Source organism: Crassostrea angulata, chromosome 6, assembly GCF_025612915.1.
Source record: "Crassostrea angulata isolate pt1a10 chromosome 6, ASM2561291v2, whole genome shotgun sequence".
Lineage (NCBI taxonomy): Eukaryota > Metazoa > Mollusca > Bivalvia > Ostreida > Ostreidae > Magallana > Magallana angulata.
Genome location: NC_069116.1, coordinates 14,162,749 through 14,182,987, shown reverse-complemented (window position 1 = coordinate 14,182,987; position 20,239 = coordinate 14,162,749). Strand labels below are relative to the sequence as shown.

General features: G+C 34.1%; 2 protein-coding genes across 2 annotated transcripts; one reads left to right on the top strand and one right to left on the bottom strand.

Annotated features, from left to right (window-relative positions):
• Positions 1–83: 83 nt before the first annotated feature.
• Positions 84–12,509, top strand: LOC128188006 (exosome complex exonuclease RRP44-like). Its single transcript, XM_052858763.1, has 23 exons — positions 84–413; positions 1,292–1,354; positions 2,222–2,316; positions 2,675–2,859; positions 3,189–3,262; positions 3,394–3,546; positions 3,645–3,800; positions 5,984–6,109; positions 6,477–6,614; positions 6,817–6,963; positions 7,378–7,494; positions 7,592–7,693; positions 8,246–8,310; positions 8,704–8,788; positions 8,930–9,057; positions 9,372–9,458; positions 10,379–10,535; positions 10,796–11,016; positions 11,155–11,245; positions 11,368–11,445; positions 11,562–11,708; positions 11,921–12,043; positions 12,195–12,509. The coding sequence occupies exons 1-23, from the start codon at positions 198–200 to the stop codon at positions 12,273–12,275; spliced, it is 2,835 nt and encodes a 944-aa protein (XP_052714723.1). The 5' UTR covers positions 84–197; the 3' UTR covers positions 12,276–12,509.
• Positions 12,510–12,886: 377 nt separating this feature from the next.
• On the bottom strand, positions 12,887–19,182 carry LOC128188011 (DENN domain-containing protein 11-like). The gene is made up of 9 exons (XM_052858770.1): positions 18,954–19,182; positions 18,510–18,609; positions 18,171–18,329; positions 17,813–17,960; positions 17,173–17,311; positions 16,815–16,937; positions 16,440–16,590; positions 16,209–16,277; positions 12,887–16,091 (listed from the first exon to the last, which is right to left on the bottom strand). The coding sequence occupies exons 1-9, from the start codon at positions 19,129–19,131 to the stop codon at positions 15,893–15,895; spliced, it is 1,266 nt and encodes a 421-aa protein (XP_052714730.1). The 5' UTR covers positions 19,132–19,182; the 3' UTR covers positions 12,887–15,892.
• Between the last annotated feature and the right edge of the window lie 1,057 nt (positions 19,183–20,239).

The window sequence follows — 20,239 nt, the reverse complement described above, 5'->3', positions numbered from 1 at the left end:
TAATTTATTTACCAAATCATTGCTTACATTAAACATTCAAAATATATCATTGAATATCTCAGTACAACCTACTAATGAGCTCTCGAATGTTTGGAGGGACTAAAGTAAAATCTTTTGGAAACACATGTGTTAGAACTTCAGATTTTAACTGATGAAGTGATTAAGTGAAATAACATTGTCACTAACACTGGTCAGATATGCTGACATCAAAAACATTCATTAAGAAAACAAAAACCGGGAAAATCTTAAAGATTGTACGTGAGCATTATCTTCGAGATGACATAACGTGTGGTGTTGGAAGTTGCAGAGAATGTGATGGGCCGTCCACTTTGGAGGCTGCCTCTACCAGCCCCAGTGAAATGTGCCAAGGAGAGCACCTTCTTTGTCCAGATACAAACGTTATACTACACCAGGTTACAATCTAACTAGTTACTATTCTGTTTGCTCTTTCTTATCAAAGTTTTCATTAGATATCCAATATTTTAAGAATCGGGAGTACTACATCAAGAAAACTTCTGCATCTGTCACATATGAAAACTAACTAGGGGCCAACCTTTTTTTATTTTTTAGCCAAAAATGTAATTTTTCGGGTGACTTTCAGTCCATCATGAGACCGTAGGTTGTCTTCTGGCCCCATTTATCCAGGTTTTTGTTTGTCTTTCATTAATATTAAATTATTGATATACATGTAATGTTTGAAAAAATTAACACAGAATCAAATAAGAACACTCAGTCACTGTTTTTTGGTTGCTGCCCAACTCAAATATATCATCACTCGATTCAGCGGCTGAGTTCTTAATAATCAGATGAAGATTGATGGACTTTATCACTTTTACGAAGCTAAAGATCATCTCTCTCATGAAAAGATAATTAAACTGCTGAATATTAATAGATTTATATGTCAACTAACTGTGCTTTTTAGGCCAAAAAAAAAAATGAAATAAAGAATTATTTGTAGCTGACAATCTTCTGAAATTTAAACAATACATCCATCAACTATAATTATAAATTTACATGATATATATTGTCAGAAAGTACATGTACTGTCAGTTATCAATGACCCGTGCTAACACCCGTGCCAATAAGAGATATTAATATAAGTTGTAGGACTTGTTTATCATTGGTTGTAAAATAAATAAAGTTCAGGTTTCAGTTATGTGTGAACATACATGTATTTTATAGTTTAAGGTATATAAAACAAAAGTTTAGGAAAGATTCCTTTCAAAACCGTTTGTGTCACATATCGCATGGTATTTGTATAAAATATTATTTTTTTTTTCTTTTTGATTAGATTGATGTTATTGAGGACCACAGGATAAGAAACGTGATAATTCTACAGACTGTTTTAGAAGAGGTACTATATATTTTTCATTATAATTGATTTTGATGTGTGCATTGTAGTAGATTACTTTTACTGAATCATTAGGGGCAAACTACAATGAAAGTGGACAACTTTTTATGATCCATTATAATTAATTTCATATCACTTGATTCACTTTTGTTTCTCTGAGCAAAATCTGATTAAAACAGTCTCACTCTGTGAGAAATGAATGTCTTAAGAATATAAGTGATTTTCTAGACCAAATGTCAAGGTAAGAAACAATATCAATGTAAAGTCCTTGTCTGTGGCATATCTACCGGTAGTTAATGGCTCACACTTCACCAAGAATGTCCCAGAGAGTAAATGTGTACGGGGTAATCAAAAGTCAAGGTCACTTCAGACCTTTGTAAAATCCTTTTGGTAGATTATCTGATATACTGAAGAAGCAGAAATATTCGTTGAGGATTTAATTTCGTTAATTTCTTTGGCAGTACAAATCAATGAAATTAAATCCACGACGAATTTTTAACCAAAGTATTAATGAATACAAAGAGATAAAAATATAACGAAATTAAATGCCAAAGGAATTTTATTTGGTTAAAAAAACACGAAATTTTGACCCAACGAAAATATGTGTTTCTACAGTATATATAGATGCTTTCTATTTTGAGTATTTTCAGTTTGAAAAATATATAAATCTTGTGGAAACCTTTGTATTTTAGTGGATTATTTTCATTAGTCCTAAAAGCCAACTTTTACAGCATGCTACATGTAAAATTCCTCAAGATTCTGTATGTCAATATTCCATGAAGCTTTATGTTTTAATTTCTCTGATAGGCATTATTTTTTAGGCTTGTACATGAATGTTACATTAATTTTAATTGTTTTTGCATTCTTCAGGTTCGCCACAGAAGCATACCAATATACAAGAGGTTGAGAGACATCTTGTGTAATCCAGACAAGCATTTCTATAGTTTCTGTAATGAGTTTAACAAGTAAGTACTTACAAAACAACAATCTTACACAATTCAGTGAACAGTATTTATGTTAATTAAATTCATCCCTTATTAAGTCACTGCCAATGGTTGTAGTTAACTGCTGTTATCTTTCAATATTACTTATTTTCTTCATGTTTCAATAGAATTCTGACAAATTTTTGTTTGATATAACAATAGATGTTATAAAGAAAATTTTATATTTTTATATTTTATGTAAATAAATGATCTTGTTTAGACCTGAAACAAGTAATAAAAGAACTGCAACAAATGATTCATAAAATTTTACTTTCACTATTAATGTTTCATAATGTCTGCCATCAAAATCTATTGAAATGTACATTTATCATCTTAACAGACATACATATGTAGAGAGAGAAGCTGGGGAGTCCTCTAATGACAGGAATGACCGGGCGATCAGGGAGGCTGTTAAATGGTACAACAAACATCTACAGACCAGCAGACAGATACAGACTCTACTGCTGACCAATGATGCAGACAATAGGAAGAAAGCCCTGGACCAGGGAATTCAGAGTTACACAAGTTAGCTTCTTCTAATTGTTCTCTTTTATTTGTTCTTTTATGTGTTTTCTACATACTAAAATGCCACTGTAAATCAACTTTTATTCATGATGAAATTATTTTTTGATTTACTTAAGATAAACTGGTTGACAACGATTAATTTTTGTAAGAAAGTCTTATCTAGACCTGTGTTGTTATTACATGTACAACCATACGACAAGAGCTGGTTTGCGACGAGAAATATTTTGGAAGACGAGACTCTTGCGATTAAAAGTTGGTTTACAGTATTCAGTATGTGGTAGATCAAAACTGTGGTATTTTATCAAGTTTAAAGATTTTTTTCATTTTAGTACATCAATATGTGAGGAGTTTAAAGGATGGAAAGGACTTAGTGGATAGATTATCACTTTCTGGCTCTAAAGTGGTTAGTCAGAAAACTTCAATTTCTTGATATTGTGTTTTCTGCAGAGTTTTCTCTGAATGATGAAATTTAGCATGACTCAAAGATTAGTTATATTTTTTATATTTTGCGCTTATCTGGGTGAATGGTATCAGTTTTCAGGTGACAAGGTGCAGTACCCTGAACACCTCCCACTGTCAGCCATACAGAAGGGTCTGAAGACTGGAAAGTATCTCCAGGGAAAGTTCATGGCCAGCCGAGAGAATTACACAGAGGCTAATGTCAGTGTTGCAGATCAAGAGAAAATGGTAATTCCTGGTAGAGATTTGTAGAGAACATAGTGTAGTCATAGTAACATCCAACTTCTGTTATTCTCATATTTGGTGGGTTTTTTTTCGGTTCTTAGATATTCATACAAGGACTTCAGAATTTGAATCGAGCTGTCCATGATGATATCGTGGCCATAGAGATGCTGAAGGAGGAAGACTGGACTTGTCCGTCATCTGTCATTCTCGTTCACACTGAGGAGAAAGACGACACTGTTGAGGAAGAAGAGAAAGAGGTGTGTGATAGTTAGAGTGTGAGCAATACATTAACGATGATTTCTATTTACCTTTATTCATTTGAAATTAAATGATGTTCGAAATTATATTCATGATTGATATTTGGTTTAAGTAATAGTTAGATCATATTAAGAAAATTTACGTGATTAAGAAGGGGCATAGAGCAAAGTGACCAAGCCCTTTTTAGCTCACCTGAGCCAAAGGCTCAAGTGAGCTTTTCTGATCACAATTTGTCCGTTGTCTGTCGTTGTCGTCGTTGTCGTTGTTGTCGTTGTTAACTTTTCACATTTTCATCTTCTTCCCAAGAACCACTGGGCAGATTTCAACCAAATTTGGCACAAAGCACCACTAGGTGAAGGGGATTCAAGTTTGTTCAAGTGAAGGGCCACGCCCTCTTTAAAGGGGAGATAATTGAGAATTATTGAAAATTTGTTGGTATTTTTCAAAAATCTTCTTCTCAAAAACTATTTGGCCTGAAAAGCTAAAACTTGTGTGGAGGCATCCTCAGGTAGTGTAGATTCAAGTTTGTTCAAATCATGGTCACCGGGGGTAGGGTGGGGCCACATTTGGGGGATCAAGTTTTACATAGGAATATATAGAGAAAATCTTTAAAAATCTTCTTCTCAAAAACTATTAGGCCAGGAAAGCTCAAATTTGAGTGGAAGCATCGTCAGATAGTGTAGATTCAAGTTTGTTCAAATCATGGTCCCCGGGGGTAGGGTGGGGCCAAAATCGGGGGATCAAGTTTTACATAGGAATATATAGAGAAAATCTATAAAAATCTTCTCAAAAACAATTAGGCCAGAAAAGATCAAATTAAAATGGAAGCATCCTCAGATAGTGTAGATTCAAGTTTGTTCAAATCATAGTCCCTGGGGGTAGGGTGGGGCCACAATGGGGGGATCAAGTTTAACATAGGAATATATATTAAAATTCTTCTTCTCAAAAACTATTAGGCCAGAAAAGCTCAAATTTAAATGAAAGCATCCTCAGGTAGTGTAGATTCAAGTTTGTTCAAATTATGGTCCCTGGGGGTATGGTGGGGCCACAATGGGGGATCAAGTTTTACATAGGAATATATAGAGAAAATCTTTAAAAATCTTCTTCTCAAAAACTATATGACCAAGAAAGCTCAAATTGGTGGGTAACCATCCTCAGATAATGTAGATTCAAGTTTGTTCAAATCATGGTCCCCTGGGGTAGGGTGGGGCCACAATGGGGGATACATTTTTATACATAGAGAAAATCTCTAAAAAAAATCTTATTCTCAAAACTATTAGGCCAGGAAAGCCCAAATCTGAGTGAGAGCATTTCCAAATCTTGTAGATTCAAGTTTGTTAAAATAATAGTCCAGTGGTATGGTGAGGCCACAGTGGGGGATGAATTTTTACATAGGAATATATAGAGAAAATCTTTAAAAATCTTCTTTTTAAAGACCATTTGGCCAGAAAAGCTTTAACTTGTGTAGAGGCATCCTCGGGGAGTGTAAATTCAAAATCACAGTCCCTAGTGGTAGGGTGGGGCCGTGATGGCGGTTTGAATTTTTACATAGGAATATATAGAGAAAATCTTTAAAAATATTCTGGGAAAGTTTTTCGGTCCAAAACTCAGTACTTGGTGTGAAAGCACAGGTTATGCAGATATAAGTTTGATGAAACCATGATACCCTAGAGAAAAGTGGGGCCACAAAATGGGGGGGTATATAGGAATAGAGAAAACTCTTTTTACAGGTACAACAACAAAAGGGGCTTGGTATTTACCAAAAGAAAGAGCTGGATAAAAATTGGTAGATTTTCAATTTTTTTTTTAGCAAGATCTACTGTACTTGGTTGTCAAGATAGTTTGATACTGTAATGCTAATTTGATCAGAATTAAGGCAATTGTTGCTCAGGTGAGCGATGTGGCCCCTGGGCCTCTTGTTAATGGTGTAAGTTTTACTTAATATGATCAAAATTACTTAGAACATAACCTACCTTTTCTTTGGCTGATCAAAATTTCTGCACCAATCAAATATTATCTCTCTTTTGTCTACAGCTATGTCGAAAATGTGACAACACTGTGAACTTAAAAAAAATTCTTAATGATTTAAAGCATCACTTGTTAGAATATTTAGCGAGTGCTGGTTAGTTGACAAAGTACGTTATGTTCTAAGGTTTGTATAAAAAAAATTTATACACTTTAGAATTTGGAGAAAAAGCGTAGAAAAGTTCCAAAAGAATTGAGACAACCTACAGGCAAGGTTGTGGGGATCATCAAGAGAAACTGGAGACAGTACTGTGGCATGTTACAGCCCTCCATCATCAAACAGGTACAGTGCCATTCTAAATAAACTACCTTTGTATTTATACAATGAACAGTGTGTCAGGTATGGTGGCATCCTTAAAAAAAACCATGCAGTAGTTCTACAGTGTGTTAGGTACATATATACATTGCTATCTAAATCAAACCACCTCTATGGTTATACTGTGTGTCTGTAAAAATGACATCTAAAATTAGAGCCTTTTTTAAGATGGAATCCAATATAATGACATTGTTTTCCTTGTAATGAATTTTTCAATAGTAATTTTTGTAAAAAAAAAATGCTTTTGAGTGCATAGGTAATTTTAAGCGGGAAATTTTAATTCTTAAGTGAGTGAGAGACATAATCGATGTTTGTTTGTGGTGCTTACTTGAAGGCCACCAGGCATTTAGTGGTCACTGCTGATAAAAGAATTCCAAAGATTCGGATAGAGACCAGACAAGCGGCAGATTTAATGGGTCAGAGGATTGTAGTAGCCATTGACAACTGGCCAAGAACATCTAGATACCCACAGGTAAGGCCATCGTTCCCACTTTAACTTTCTTCCAGTTTATATTCATTAAAAAAGTTGTTTATCGATACATGCATTCAGCTTTTGCATCCTGTCTCTTAATTTTTTGTAATTGATTGTACTTACCTAATTCATCTCTTGATACTTAACATGTCCTGGATGAAATCAGACTGAATTTAACCACACTGCTGTACTCTGTATTTAGGGACATTTTGTAAGGAAACTTGGCAACGTTGGAGACAAAGAAACAGAGAATGAAGTTCTGTTGTTAGAGCATGATATTCCTCATGCTGGATTCTCTGAGGCAGTTCTTAACTGTCTGCCCACACTGCCATGGGAAATCACAAAGGAGGTAAGGACGTGTACATTGTAAGTTTGTAAGTCAAGTTTAATTCTATATGTTAGCCTCACTGATTTTTAGAAGTGCTCTTCATGTCAATTACAGAAACCTGATTTACTACATATTTACATCTATAGGGTATAGAAGTATGCATGTTTTTATCCTGTTTAAATTTTTTTTAAACTTGTTATGACAGTGTACAGTTTACAAAACAAAAGAAAAAAAACAGACAAACAAACAAAACAAATCGCAGATATTGGTAAAGAAATAAAACAAAACAAATAAACCTTATTCAGATTGCTGTTACCAAAAAAATCTATATTAAATACCATCTATACTGAAATCTTTCACATCAATTTTGCAATAATATTGACAGGTATCAAAGTAAATGATGAAGGTTTTAATGAATTGACTCTTTAAATTGAGGATATGGAGCGTCGGGAGGACTTCCGTGACCTCGACATATGCAGTGTGGACCCCCCAGGCTGTACAGACATTGATGACGCCTTACACTGTAGGGACCTCCCAAATGGGAACCTCGAGGTACACTTACAGCATATCCCTACCTCTATGGAGACCTCATCGAATTCAATGTTTGTATACTGACCATTGACAATTTAACTACATTTGCTATTTTTAGGTTGGGGTACACATAGCAGATGTGTCTCACTTTATCCGGCCAGGGACGGCCATTGACAAGGAGGCAGAGAGGAGAGGGACAACTGTATACCTCACAGATAAGGTAAGATCCTAGACATGTACATGTGAGAACTACCTCACAGATAAGTCAAGATCATAGACATGTACATGTGCATGTGTGATCTACCTCACATATAAGGTAAGGTCATAGACATGTACATGTGAGAACTACCTCACAGATAAGTCAAGATCATAGACATGTACATGTGCATGTGTGATCTACCTCACAGATAAGGTAAGATCCTAGACATGTACATGTACATGTGAGGTCTATCTCACAGATAAGGTAAGATCATAGACATGTACATGTGAGGACTATCTCACAGATATTAGGTAAGATCATAGACATGTACATGTGAGATCTACCTCACAGATAAGTCAAGATTATAGACATGTACATGTGCATGTGAGGTCTATCTCACAGATAAGGTAAGATCATAGACATGTACATGTGAGGTTTACCTCACGAATAAAGTTACTGTTGCTCTATTACAATCCTAGACCCCCACTGTCATAGGTCATAGACAATGTACCAGTAGTCCTCTGATAACTAAATGTTCTAGTAGAATTTTCCAGTTTGAATATCTGGTTTCAGAGGATTGACATGGTTCCTGAGTTGCTGAGCTCTAACCTTTGTTCCTTGAGGTCCAATGTTGAAAGGTATTGTCAATATTTTTCTATCGAGCCTGTTTTATGAATAGTTAACAGGATAGGGACATTAAAATGTAATATCGTAATTAAAGTGTAATAATTTAAAGATACCGTAATCATGTGTGTACATGTATGTGCATATACAGTAAAACACGGTTATAACAAAGTATCAGGGACGAGTGCTTTTGCTTCGTAATATCTGAAATTTGTTATACCGTCAAGTTTACAACGTATCATATAGTCAGCAATGAAAATCACTTCGCTGTAAGCGTCGATTCATTATAAGCGTGTTCGCTATAACTGTGTTTTACTGTAAAAATGTTTAAGTATCTATTTACCTAAATATCTTGAACTTTAATGATACATGTACATATACTGATATGAACAACCATTTCATTCCAGATTTGCCTTTTCTGTTATATGGGAGATCACAAACGATGCAGAGATTGTTAAGGCAAGATATGCTAAGAGTGTCATCAAATCTAAGGTACATTTACTGATATTTAAACATTTATAATGATAATTTGTAAATACATGTCTAGTGAAACCTATAACAACTGACACCAATCTAATTACAAATTGAAATCAGTGTCCATTAACTGCACAATTTTGTTCCTATACTCTGAAGGCTGCACTAACATATGCTGAGGCCCAGATGAGAATTGATGATCCTAGTATGACAGATGCTGTCACTAAAAGCCTTCGCAACCTCAACAGACTGGCCAAAATTCTCAAGAAAAAGAGAATGGAAAAGGGGTGAGATCAGCATTCAGGTTTCTTCCAATGTACTTTAAACATGTATTTACACAATTTATACTATCAGGTTCAACTGAAGACCACATTTTACAAATAATGAGATTAACTGTAATTAAATTCTCATTTTATATTGTTTTTAAAGCTTTTATGAGAGAGAAAAAGTTATGCTTTATCAATGACATCAATATACTTTTGTATTGCAGTACTTGCTTATTTTGTAAGGAAAAACATTTACCGATAGTTTATCCAAACTATGTTTATTACTCGTAATACATGTAATGATCAACTTTAAAGTTTCTTGACTTATCTTGCAGAGCATTAACTCTAGCCTCCAATGAGGTGCGATTCCATATTGACAGTGAGACACATGACCCCATTGATGTGGAAACCAAACAAATCAGGTAGAGAACTTACTCCATATGAAAGTGTCCACATAAATTTTTGAATTTACAGTATGGTACATGTACATGCAAGTGGATTTGTTGTTGCAAACATGGAGTTCAACTCTGCAAATCTATTGATAACAAATATAAGGGTATTATAAGATGAGGTGAAAGAGGGCATTGATATGAAAAACCTATGTTTTAGCAAAACCATTTATTGTTGTATATCCATTGCAATACCAGAGGTAGATGATGAAATTTAATAGCTACTCTCTAGTTTTTATGCCATCATGTATGCCTTTGAAGAATTCAAAGGACTATGTGTGGTATGGTCAAATATCTGCCCCCGATTTTAACCAATTTTTCAATAGTATCGTATAAAAATAAAATCTTTACAAATTATTGTATAGAGGATGCCTATAACTATAATAATGATTTTAGTCATCATTGCTCTTTCGCTGTGTATCTATGACGTCACCTAAATGGCCCAATTCCCGCAAATTTGCAAAAAAATGAAAATATTCTCATTTTTGCTCTATATTTTGCATTCGGAAGTATAGAGCGCAGGTCTGCTCAAGTGCGATTTTAACATATGTTTTTCTTCAGATAGTTATACACATTATACTAAAATATGGTACTTGAGCAAGCCTGCGCTCTATGTTTCCCAGTCGAAAAACCATCGGAAAACACCCATATTTTGCTACAAAACATCAATTTATCAAAATAATGCAATATTCATGACGTCATTTCTACATTATGACGTCACAGTGGTGATAACCTTTTACACCTTTATTTCCAATATGATTTTAACTATCTTTCACCTTATTTTCAAGCTCTTTCTAAAACTTTGATTTTGGGGGGCAAAAATTGCATAAAACCGCACTTAGTCCTTTGTGCCAATAATTTATGATTCAAAGGGTTTCATTTCTTATTTTCAGAGAGACAAATTCCATGGTGGAGGAGTTTATGTTGCTGGCTAACGTTTCTACAGCTCAGAAAACCCTCCAGGAGTTCCCTGACTGTTCCTGTTTGAGGAGACATCCCTGTCCCCCACCCTCAAACTTTGATCCCCTCATAAAGGCAGCACAGTCAAAGGTACACAGCTATTTATATCCATGCCCTCTTAGTGAAAGGCCAATGAATGACTTTTTCTATTTTATCAAAATTTGTCAGCAGTTCTTACCAGTAATCAATTTTCTGAATTTTCCACATAGAAGTATTTTGGTTGTTATTTTATCTATTATTCAAAGAAATGGATGGATATGCAAACAGATTTGTGAAAACTGGATTGTAAATTTAAATGTAAACCAGCATATTCGAAGTTTAATTGCCATGGACATTGTGTCTAATTGTAGGGCTTCAGGATTGATGTGTCAAGTGGTAAGGCTCTTGCAGACAGTTTAGAGAGGGCTGTCCTGCCTGATGATCCATACTTCAACGTGATGTTACGAATAATGACAACACGCTGCATGGCCCAGGCGGTCTATTTCTGTAGTGGAATGTTACCGCCCTCGGAATACATCCACTACGGTTTGGCTGCGGAGATCTATACACATTTTACTTCTCCAATTAGAAGGTAAACCAATAGAACATACATTTATAATGTGTAGATGTCAGATTCTATCCTTATGGTTACAGAAACTATGACAGAACGAGGACATAAGAAATTGATTTGCTTTGGAGACTTTTCTGATTCATTGATATGATATTGTAGGTACTCTGACATTATTGTACATCGGTTGTTGGCAGTGTGTATTGGAGCTGATGCTTCTTATCCAGAGTTGACAGATAAATATAAGACACAGGTCGGTGCTCAATTTGAATATGGGGGGGAAAAATACTGTGCGATATTTGAATTAAAAATACCTTATATGGTGCTGTAAAATATTTCAAAGATGTTACAAAACTTGTTGCCCATACATTTTAGGCTGTTTGCAACAATTTGAACTATCGCCATAAGATGGCCCAGTATGCAGGCAGGGCATCTGTGAATCTTCACACACATGTAAGTTTTACATCTAATTTTCCAGTAGTTTGCCTGATGGGTGAAAAATATTATTCTAGGTTCGTAGCTAGAATGCAGTAGCATTTAATTAAATTTCTAAACTCTGGTCTTTGCAGATTTTCTTTAAGAACAGACATGTTGATAATGAGGGTTATGTGCTGTTTGTGCGTAAGAATGCCTTGCAAGTCTTGATTCCCAAGTATGGCCTGGAAGCCACACTGTATCTGGACTCCAAGACAGTGACTTTTGAGTATGATGAACAGGTAAGTCAGGAGACTCAGCCGATTTACTTGTGTATATAGAGCCTTTTACAAATTAATTCATACCAATAATGGACAACCTAACTGAAAAATGCACCTACAATTTGACAAAGTGTTAACTACAACACTTGTATTTGTTTGTGTGTATATAAAATGAAGCATATACATGTACTAGTGGGATTTCTACTTATCTTGTAATACTTTGACACTGACAGGAACACACCCAGACGTGTGGAGACAAGGTGTTCCGTGTGTTTGATAGAGTCATTGTTCAGCTGACCATCGATCAGTCCAACCTACAGCATCTCAAGCTACAGACAAAACTTGTGGAGCCCAAGGTTTGTTTGATACCAACCTCCAGCTGTTCATTGATCAGTATCCATTATAACCCAAAATGGGAATTGTGTAAATCTGTACTTAAATGAGGTGTTCTGTATGTATTTTGATATACATGTGTGTAGGTAATTGAAGGCGGTTTTGTTTTGGTAGATTGAGGGTTTTAGTGTTCCTCCCTCCACACCTTCAGACACCAGTGATGAACCACCACTGAAGAAGAAAAAGAAAACCTGAGAAGCTATATTTCTAATAGCAAGAGAGCTAGTCGTATATGTGCTCTTGCTGCTTTATTGTCATCAAGTACACTCACCCAGAGTTTTGGAGAAATGTCTGTTCAGGACCATTGTTATATTTGTTGATTCCACTTCAGGATGAACTTTGTTTTGCATTTGGTCAAGTGCAATGTTGATGAACAGATATTTTAAACTTTTTTTCACATTGTTAGCGACAATAAAAAGAAGAACATCCTCTTCTTTTTTATTATTATTACTAACAATGCATATGTAATTGAATTTCATAGTTCCAAGATCATGGAGAAAGTGTACACATACATGAACTGGATTACATGTACATTATACACATACATGTACTGGATTACATGTACATTATACACATACATGTATTCAACAAAATTTGTTTTGATAACTTGAGGAAATGCATTACAGTTTACATTCTTTGATTATGTACCATATTAAGAATTATTACCAATATCAATATTTTTTTGTAGTCCAACAAATGATTTGCAATAGGTTTACCACTACCGGTGAACAAATTTAACCTGCTATTGAATAAAAAGAATTAGTTCTTGGATGTGGTCATATATAAAGCGACAAATAAAAAACAAATTCCATGTTCAAGATTTTATTTTGTAACAAGATGATATTTTATAAACAAAGCAGTATTGCACATATGAAGTAAACAAGATTTGGCTAGTCTTAACTTGTTAAGCATAGGGTTAAAAGAAAAACAAGGGATGTTATAACATGTATCTTCATTTTCCTTCTTTTGTTTTTAACACATACTTGTAACCAGTCATATTGCTTTAGCAACTTTTACATTACATGATTTTTAAAGGCATTTTTAAAAGTGATACAAATCATTATGAAACCTTTAGTCTACTTGAAACTTAATTAGATTAAATCTATTAGTAGTAATAGTCTGCAGGCTCTTAATCAAATGCGTGTATATTGTTAAACTAACCATATGTAGAAATGAACACAATCTCAAACATGATACATGTAATATGTTAAAACTATGGAGAACCAAATGAATTTAATCTCAAACATGATAGGCTAATACATCATTTTCCAAGAAATGATAACCTTTACTTACAGCAGGGTTTATAGCTGCTAGAACTACATTAAATGGAGTAGATTTTAAATATATTTCAGAAAATAAGGTACAAAACAAATTTTGGCTTTAACATTTACAATTAAGTAAAAATACATGAAAAAATTTGTAAAGAACACTGAATACACACATGGAAAGGCAGAGTAAAAAAAAATCAGAAATTGCCTTGATAAATAGCGTATTACTTTTATTCTAACTTTTAAAGAAAGAACATGTAGATTTGCAATAAATTTTCCATTTGTGCATAAACAAATTACTGACATGTTTCTTTATTTCTTTTTAAATTTTTATATACATTATTATCTACATCTACATTGGAAAAAAAAAATATTATTTCGGATATCTGAGCCTGGTATTGTGTTGTGTCAGCATGAAGGTAAAATATGGGGGACATTTTCTCCTCAAGCTTGCCATGTGAAGTTAACACATTTTGTGTGGTTGAATGTTTTCTCAATGTTATACATGTACTGGTTTTTTTTTTAAGGGGAATGAGGATAAAAAAAAGTTAATTTCTTTAAAATTACATTTTTGAATCAGCAAATTTAGTTCAATATTCTGCAAAATTGTTTAAAGAAAAGTTTGCCAATAGCACCCAAAAATAGAGACAAAATTTTAAAAATAGGATGATAGCTAGAATACATAAAAATATAAAGCAAAAAAATACAAGCATTTTCAAAATAAATTTCCAATTCATGTAAAAGTCACTTTCTGGGCTAAATTAAACTTTGTGTCTGTATTTGTTCATGCAGTGAATCAACAATGCATGAACATGCTGCATTATTTGTGTTTAACACTTTTGGTTTTATCAAATTAATACACATGTACTAGCAGGTTAAAAACAACATTAATCTAAATAATATAAATAATATTACATCCATAATAAAGGTGTTGTGCATTATAAAATGTTACATTTAAGTGTCAAGTTTTGTTCATAAATTTTGTTTTAATAATTGTGAACAAAGGATATCAATGTACATGGATACATCAGCAAATACATTATATCACATATTAACACAATAGTATTGTATAAACCAATTCCTCTCTTTTAAGCCATGGGAAGACATCATTCTTGTGTATCAAAGCAACAAGTCATTTTACAAGCAGTAGACGTGGAGAAAAAATCGCAAAATTGTCATAAAAACCATTACTACAGAAAGACCTTCAACACTGTACCATGTATGCAAATATTCATTTGGGAATTATATGCACCAAGATAAACGATTATAAATAACAAAAAGAAAAGAGAATGAAAAAAAAAATTAAAAGTGTATAAAATAACTTTCGAACGAAAGTGTTCAACATCAAATAAATAGAATCAGTATTTCTCCTATGCTATTTTTATGAATTACAAAACACAAGTACACGTACAACCTTAGCTGACATATACAAGTTCATGTACTTTACATATACATATACATGTATATCTTAACTTCAGAAAATAGCATCAAATCAATTTATATGAAGTTTACTATTTTCAATATACTACACTGTAGCATATTTATAACAATACTTTTAAATTCATTAACTTTAATCTTCAAGCATTATTTTTAATACTAGTATTCATCATTAAAGAAAGAAATGCCCGGTAGATGATTTTTTAAGGTCATATCCTACTTAAAATAACTTTCAACCATGGATAAAATATCTATAAATTAAGGTAATGTATATTAAATTTTAAAACATATATTTTTGTGTTCTGTCAGAGGTTTTTCAATGAAGGTTATCATTAATTTATAAAAATTTTCTTGCAGCCCTGACCCTGTATCCCCACCCAAAAGTTCATACAAATACAATGAATGTAATTTATTTGTATTTGTATTTAGCATAAAGAATAGCGACAAAGCTTGTTCTGACATCATTTAATTAGGGTACCAGCTAGAGTACCAGGCTTGTATCATAAAGTGTCAGAGTTATACAATTTCTTTAAAGTAACATCAGTTTGTATTGACTAAAACCATGATTGGTTTAATTTTGACTGTTGACCATTCAGTGTGAGTATTTTGTGGTTTATTCACTTCCATTAACATTTTAAAATTATCACACGGACTGTTACAAATATTTACTTAATAGAAAGCTACCTCCCAGTACAATAAAATACTTTATTGATAACCAATGGGAAACATTGTAATAACTGATGATTCTAGAAATACTGTATTTTTTGTACACATTAAATTGCTTGACCAAGTTCAATATATGGGTATTGTGTATTTTCAAACACTTTTTACACTGAGTGTATATTGAAACACCATGGTTTCCTTCTATTGAGCAGAGCATAGCCATTCATTGTTTGTGAACATTGGTCATAAATGCCAAATTTCTGTCATTCAAACTACATGGTATCACAGACAAACATTGGTCACAAAACATTAATCATAATGGATTGGAATGCTACAACTGATCTGATCTTAGATTTATGATTTAATAAAATGACAACAGTACAGGTTCGTAGACAACTCCTACCGTTGATGAAGAGGCCAAGTAGCCAAAATAACACTACTGATTCACTTCGGACAACAAGGATTGTCTACCATGAGTACAACATCTATCCCATAATGCTCTACTAGTTCCATCAGGAAGGTGCGATCCCCCTGGGGGTCAAGGCCCATGCTGCGCATGTGGTCAGAGGTCAGCTGACGGTCATGTGAGTGGGCCACATCGAGCAGTGTGCTGAACAAGTCATTGTTCTGCTGAGTGAAAAATCTGCAAAGTACACATCCATGTGTACAATTGTATAATAAGTAAACTCACGTACCTCATCTAAAGTCCGATATAATTTAAATTGTGGGAATGTCACAATCAAGTAAAAAAACCACTTACGACGTCACTAACTCCTCTTCATCGATGGCATCTTCTCCCATTCCCTCATACGAAAATTGATTAGCAGACCTTTATTGAAAAAACAAAGACATGTACAATGTATTTACACTTGACAATATGTTCTGAACTTCTTTATGTACTATAGGTTTATAATATACATTACAATAACATGTAATTCCCAACTTTTCAAGTATTTGATAAGACCGAATCCTAAGCGGGTGAGCTGTTAACCTTTGATTGAGGAGTTTGTTGTACTTGTCCTTATCGGCGTCGCTAAGTTTCAGCAGATCTTTTAGAACAGGAGTGTGGGCTGTGATCAGCTGGTTATCCACATACACATCGTGTAAGGAGGTCTTACTCTCAAAAATCTTCTCCGTCGTACCTACAACATCAGAAGGGTGTTATTCATTTCCAACATCATTATAATGTATTATGAATGTGTGCAGTAATACGGAGATGTAAATATTACCAAAAAAGTGCAAGAAACAATTGTTTATATATTGATATTATACATTCATGTTACTGTTCTAGGATTTTATGTGAGCTTAAGGACACCAAAGCCAGGGAATAAGTACATGTTACTGTATATACTGGGTATACACCTACATGCTATGTAAGCCACTTCTGATTCCAAGGTCTCTATATCAGCCACATTAACATAGAAATGGGGTTGCACCTCGTGTCCCAGTTTTCCTACTTCATGATTCCCCAGACAACATGCACAGTACACTACAATTAAAGTTATTTTACTGAATAAAAGTAGAACTTACTTCAATAGGGATACACCATTCTCAATCAGTAGTGCACTACAGTGTACAAAAGAACCATAGACATTGATTATCTTGCTCAATTTCAACATTATCGTCGTCAGCAATAAAAATAGAAAATATGGGTTGCAATGAAATACTGTATTACAAGATTAACAATGAAATCCTATGTTAATATGAACTTATGTCAATCTGACCTTTGTAACAGACCACGCCTATTGGGGGTGGGGAGAAAAAGAGTATCCTCTTCTGCAAAAGAACAAGCTTCCACAAGGTGAAGATGTTTGCACCAAAGAACTTAATGAACTGAGAGAAGCAGCCAGCAGGGTGGGTTATCTGTAATGCAAAATCAGTTTATTTCTTAAACTCCCTCCTAGCTTCACTAAGTTAATAATGCAGCATTCAAATGGAAAAAAATTTAACTAGGAAATATTGCTGATTTTGTGACAAAATTGAGTCTTTAAGTTGATACTGAATGACACAAATTTTAATAAAACAACAGTTGAATTGATACAGTTATTTTTCTTTGATGACTAAAGAATTTTTAGAGTTTATGGTGGCTTATTTTTCAAGGGTTTTATGGTATTTCTTACTAATTTATACCCCATGAATCTGCAAAAAATAGAAATCCAAGAAAATATGCCAAACAAATTTTAACGATTCCACAGCAAGTAAATTCTCAATCTGATTAAAATTAGACTTGTAAAATAGCTCCTCTACAATGAACTATTCAAGACTTAACAACATCCCATGCTGGGTCATCTCCGAGCGACTATTCCTTGTAAAGGAGCAATTTTACAAGCCTAATAATATTAATTAAATTGGTGAATTTTGAACCTTCATTTCAGGCAGCAGACTGCTGGGGGTGGAAGGGGTGGAGGCTGGGCTCACTACAAGAGAACTAGCTGAGTCTGGAAGCACTCCTTTCTTATCATTGTAGAAGGCCTGAAGCTGTGAGTAGACCCCTGGTAGTTCCAGCTGGTGTCTAAACAGATCAACAAAAATAGCTGAGTAAAAAAAAAGTCTCTGCAGATCATGATAAAAACCATAATTGTTTAAAAATTTTATTATCAATGTACAGGTACAATTTCAAGTTTAAATACATTAAAAAGGTCCAAAATAAATAAAGGATTTTATTCAAAAGCAAATTCATTATCTATATGCACACACTCCTTTGTTGTAAATCGGTATGTACCTGACTTGTGCCTCTAAGAATTGTATGTGTCTGTAAAGCAGTGTGTAGGATGTGGACAGAATCCCGACAGATTTCATCCTTGCCCCTCGCTCTATCTCACTCTCAACAGACATCTTCTCATAACAGGCCAGACCATATAGCCGTTCCTTCCTGAAATATCTGTCAAATAAATAATAAAAAGTTTCAAATACATGTGCAGCTATATAAACAATAGAGGGCATTTTTTTAAATATTTGAATATATGGTAACAAATTGGTTCATATCGATGGTTTTAAAGAAAAGTCAAATGGTGATTGAGAGAGAGAGAGAGTCTACAATTCATTAATGGATATTACTTACACAAAATCTTTCTGCTGTGTGTGAGATCCACTGACCATAGCTTTAAACTCCACCCCATCCAACTCAAAGTCATCAGGAGCGCACCATTCTATCATGTTTCCTTTAGAAAAAAAAGCCATACACGTTTCTAACTATATTTAATTATCGCAGTATCTTGAATGGATATGAGCATCGAATGAAAATAAACAAGGACAGTCATAAATGTAATTCATTTTGTTCCACCTTCATTAAATTATTCACCATGTTCACATACATTTATTTTTTTTATAGCTCATATTTGACTAAAGAAAAGTAAAACGTCCAAAAGAATAATTCGATATAAAAGCAAGTTTAAAATCTAAAATTCTCACCATATCTTGCTTATTTTGAGAAAAACCTGAGCATATCAGCTGAGTACAGGGTCATGTAATGAATGTTATGATGGCAAAATCTGGCCATACATACCTGAACGCGTGTCAAACGTGACTACGAAGACACACACGATGTGATCCGCCTCAGGGGGCGAGTCTGGGCTTAGATCCAAGCTTCTGTGTATTGTGGGGAAGGTATGGTGGTGCCTAAGTCGAGGGCCTTCATCTTCATCAGCAGACTGCAGTAACGGCGATTTTTCGTCTTCTGCCATGTTTATATTGATTACGTAGTTTCCGGCAAGAGTTATTCCCCGTTTAATCCCCCCTTTCCACCCACAACGGGTTTTGGCCAATCTGATTAAAATAAGATCTTTGATCCGCTCTGACAAATTCGATGTCGCTACACAAAGATCAGATCTTTGTGTAGCGACATCGAATTTGTCAGAGCGGATCAAAGATCTTATTTTAATCAGATTGGGTTTTGGCAAAACATCTCCAGAGGTTGCCATAAAACAGAGAGACATAAATAGCAAGTTATTTATGTCTCTGATAAACAATATAAACTGTTTTTATATCATATTTTAATTGGTATCAAATTATGGTTCCTTGAGAATAAAAGTACAAATATTTATTATCATGGTTATTGGCTTAATTTAATAATTTCCATTCTACTACTGAATACACAAACCCTACTGTATGTGAGGAAATAAGTACTTTATAAACCTTAACTTCCAAAACCCCACAGCACGAACGTTACTGAGATTAATCCATTTATTAATAATATCGATATTTTAATTAATTATATTATTATTTTTTAACTACTCGCCTACTTACCATAATCAAATAGTTTTAAAAGTTCAAACTAAAGATTTTTTGCTATATGTATGTCAGTCAAACTAGAAAGTTATAAGATACTAGTAAGAACAAGATAAAATTATACACAATTGTATAATGTCAATGCTATGAGTGTTTGTTTAAATTCAATGTCCTTTGAAATATGTTGATACTTGTTTAATATATGCATTAATTCATAATTATGGGTTCACAGTGGCGTCGGAAGAAAATTGAAAGTGGGGGTGCTAGACTAATCCTCAGAAATCTTGACAAGCAAAAAAACCCACCTAATTCCCAAACTATATATATATACATATAGTTCCAAAATAAATTATTACCTACCCAATTTTTCCCCAAATCATGAAATTCCTAATTCGGGGGGGGGGGGGGGGTAAATTTAGGAACAATTATCTCTGCTGCGAGAAAAAGTTGGGGGGGGGGGGGGCTGAACCCTCTATGATGTTATATGCCTAATGGTTAGGTCTAACTTTGCAAAAAATGTGTGGGGGGGGGGGGGGCTAAGCCCCCCCCCCCTCCCCGTTTCCG

Bases quoted from the DNA above. Each gene is read 5' to 3' on its own strand.
- LOC128188006 (XM_052858763.1), top strand. From the start codon at position 198: ATGCTGACATCAAAAACATTCATTAAGAAAACAAAAACCGGGAAAATC. The intron at 2,860-3,188 runs GTTAGCTTCTTC...TTTTCATTTTAG, and splicing joins GGGAATTCAGAGTTACACAA to TACATCAATATGTGAGGAGT. The intron at 3,263-3,393 runs GTTAGTCAGAAA...GAATGGTATCAG, and splicing joins CACTTTCTGGCTCTAAAGTG to TTTTCAGGTGACAAGGTGCA.
- LOC128188011 (XM_052858770.1), bottom strand. From the start codon at position 19,131: ATGGCAGAAGACGAAAAATCGCCGTTACTGCAGTCTGCTGATGAAGAT. The intron at 18,330-18,509 runs GTAAGTAATATC...TTTATTTGACAG, and splicing joins ACACAGCAGAAAGATTTTGT to ATATTTCAGGAAGGAACGGC. The intron at 16,278-16,439 runs GTTAACAGCTCA...TTTTCAATAAAG, and splicing joins AACAAACTCCTCAATCAAAG to GTCTGCTAATCAATTTTCGT.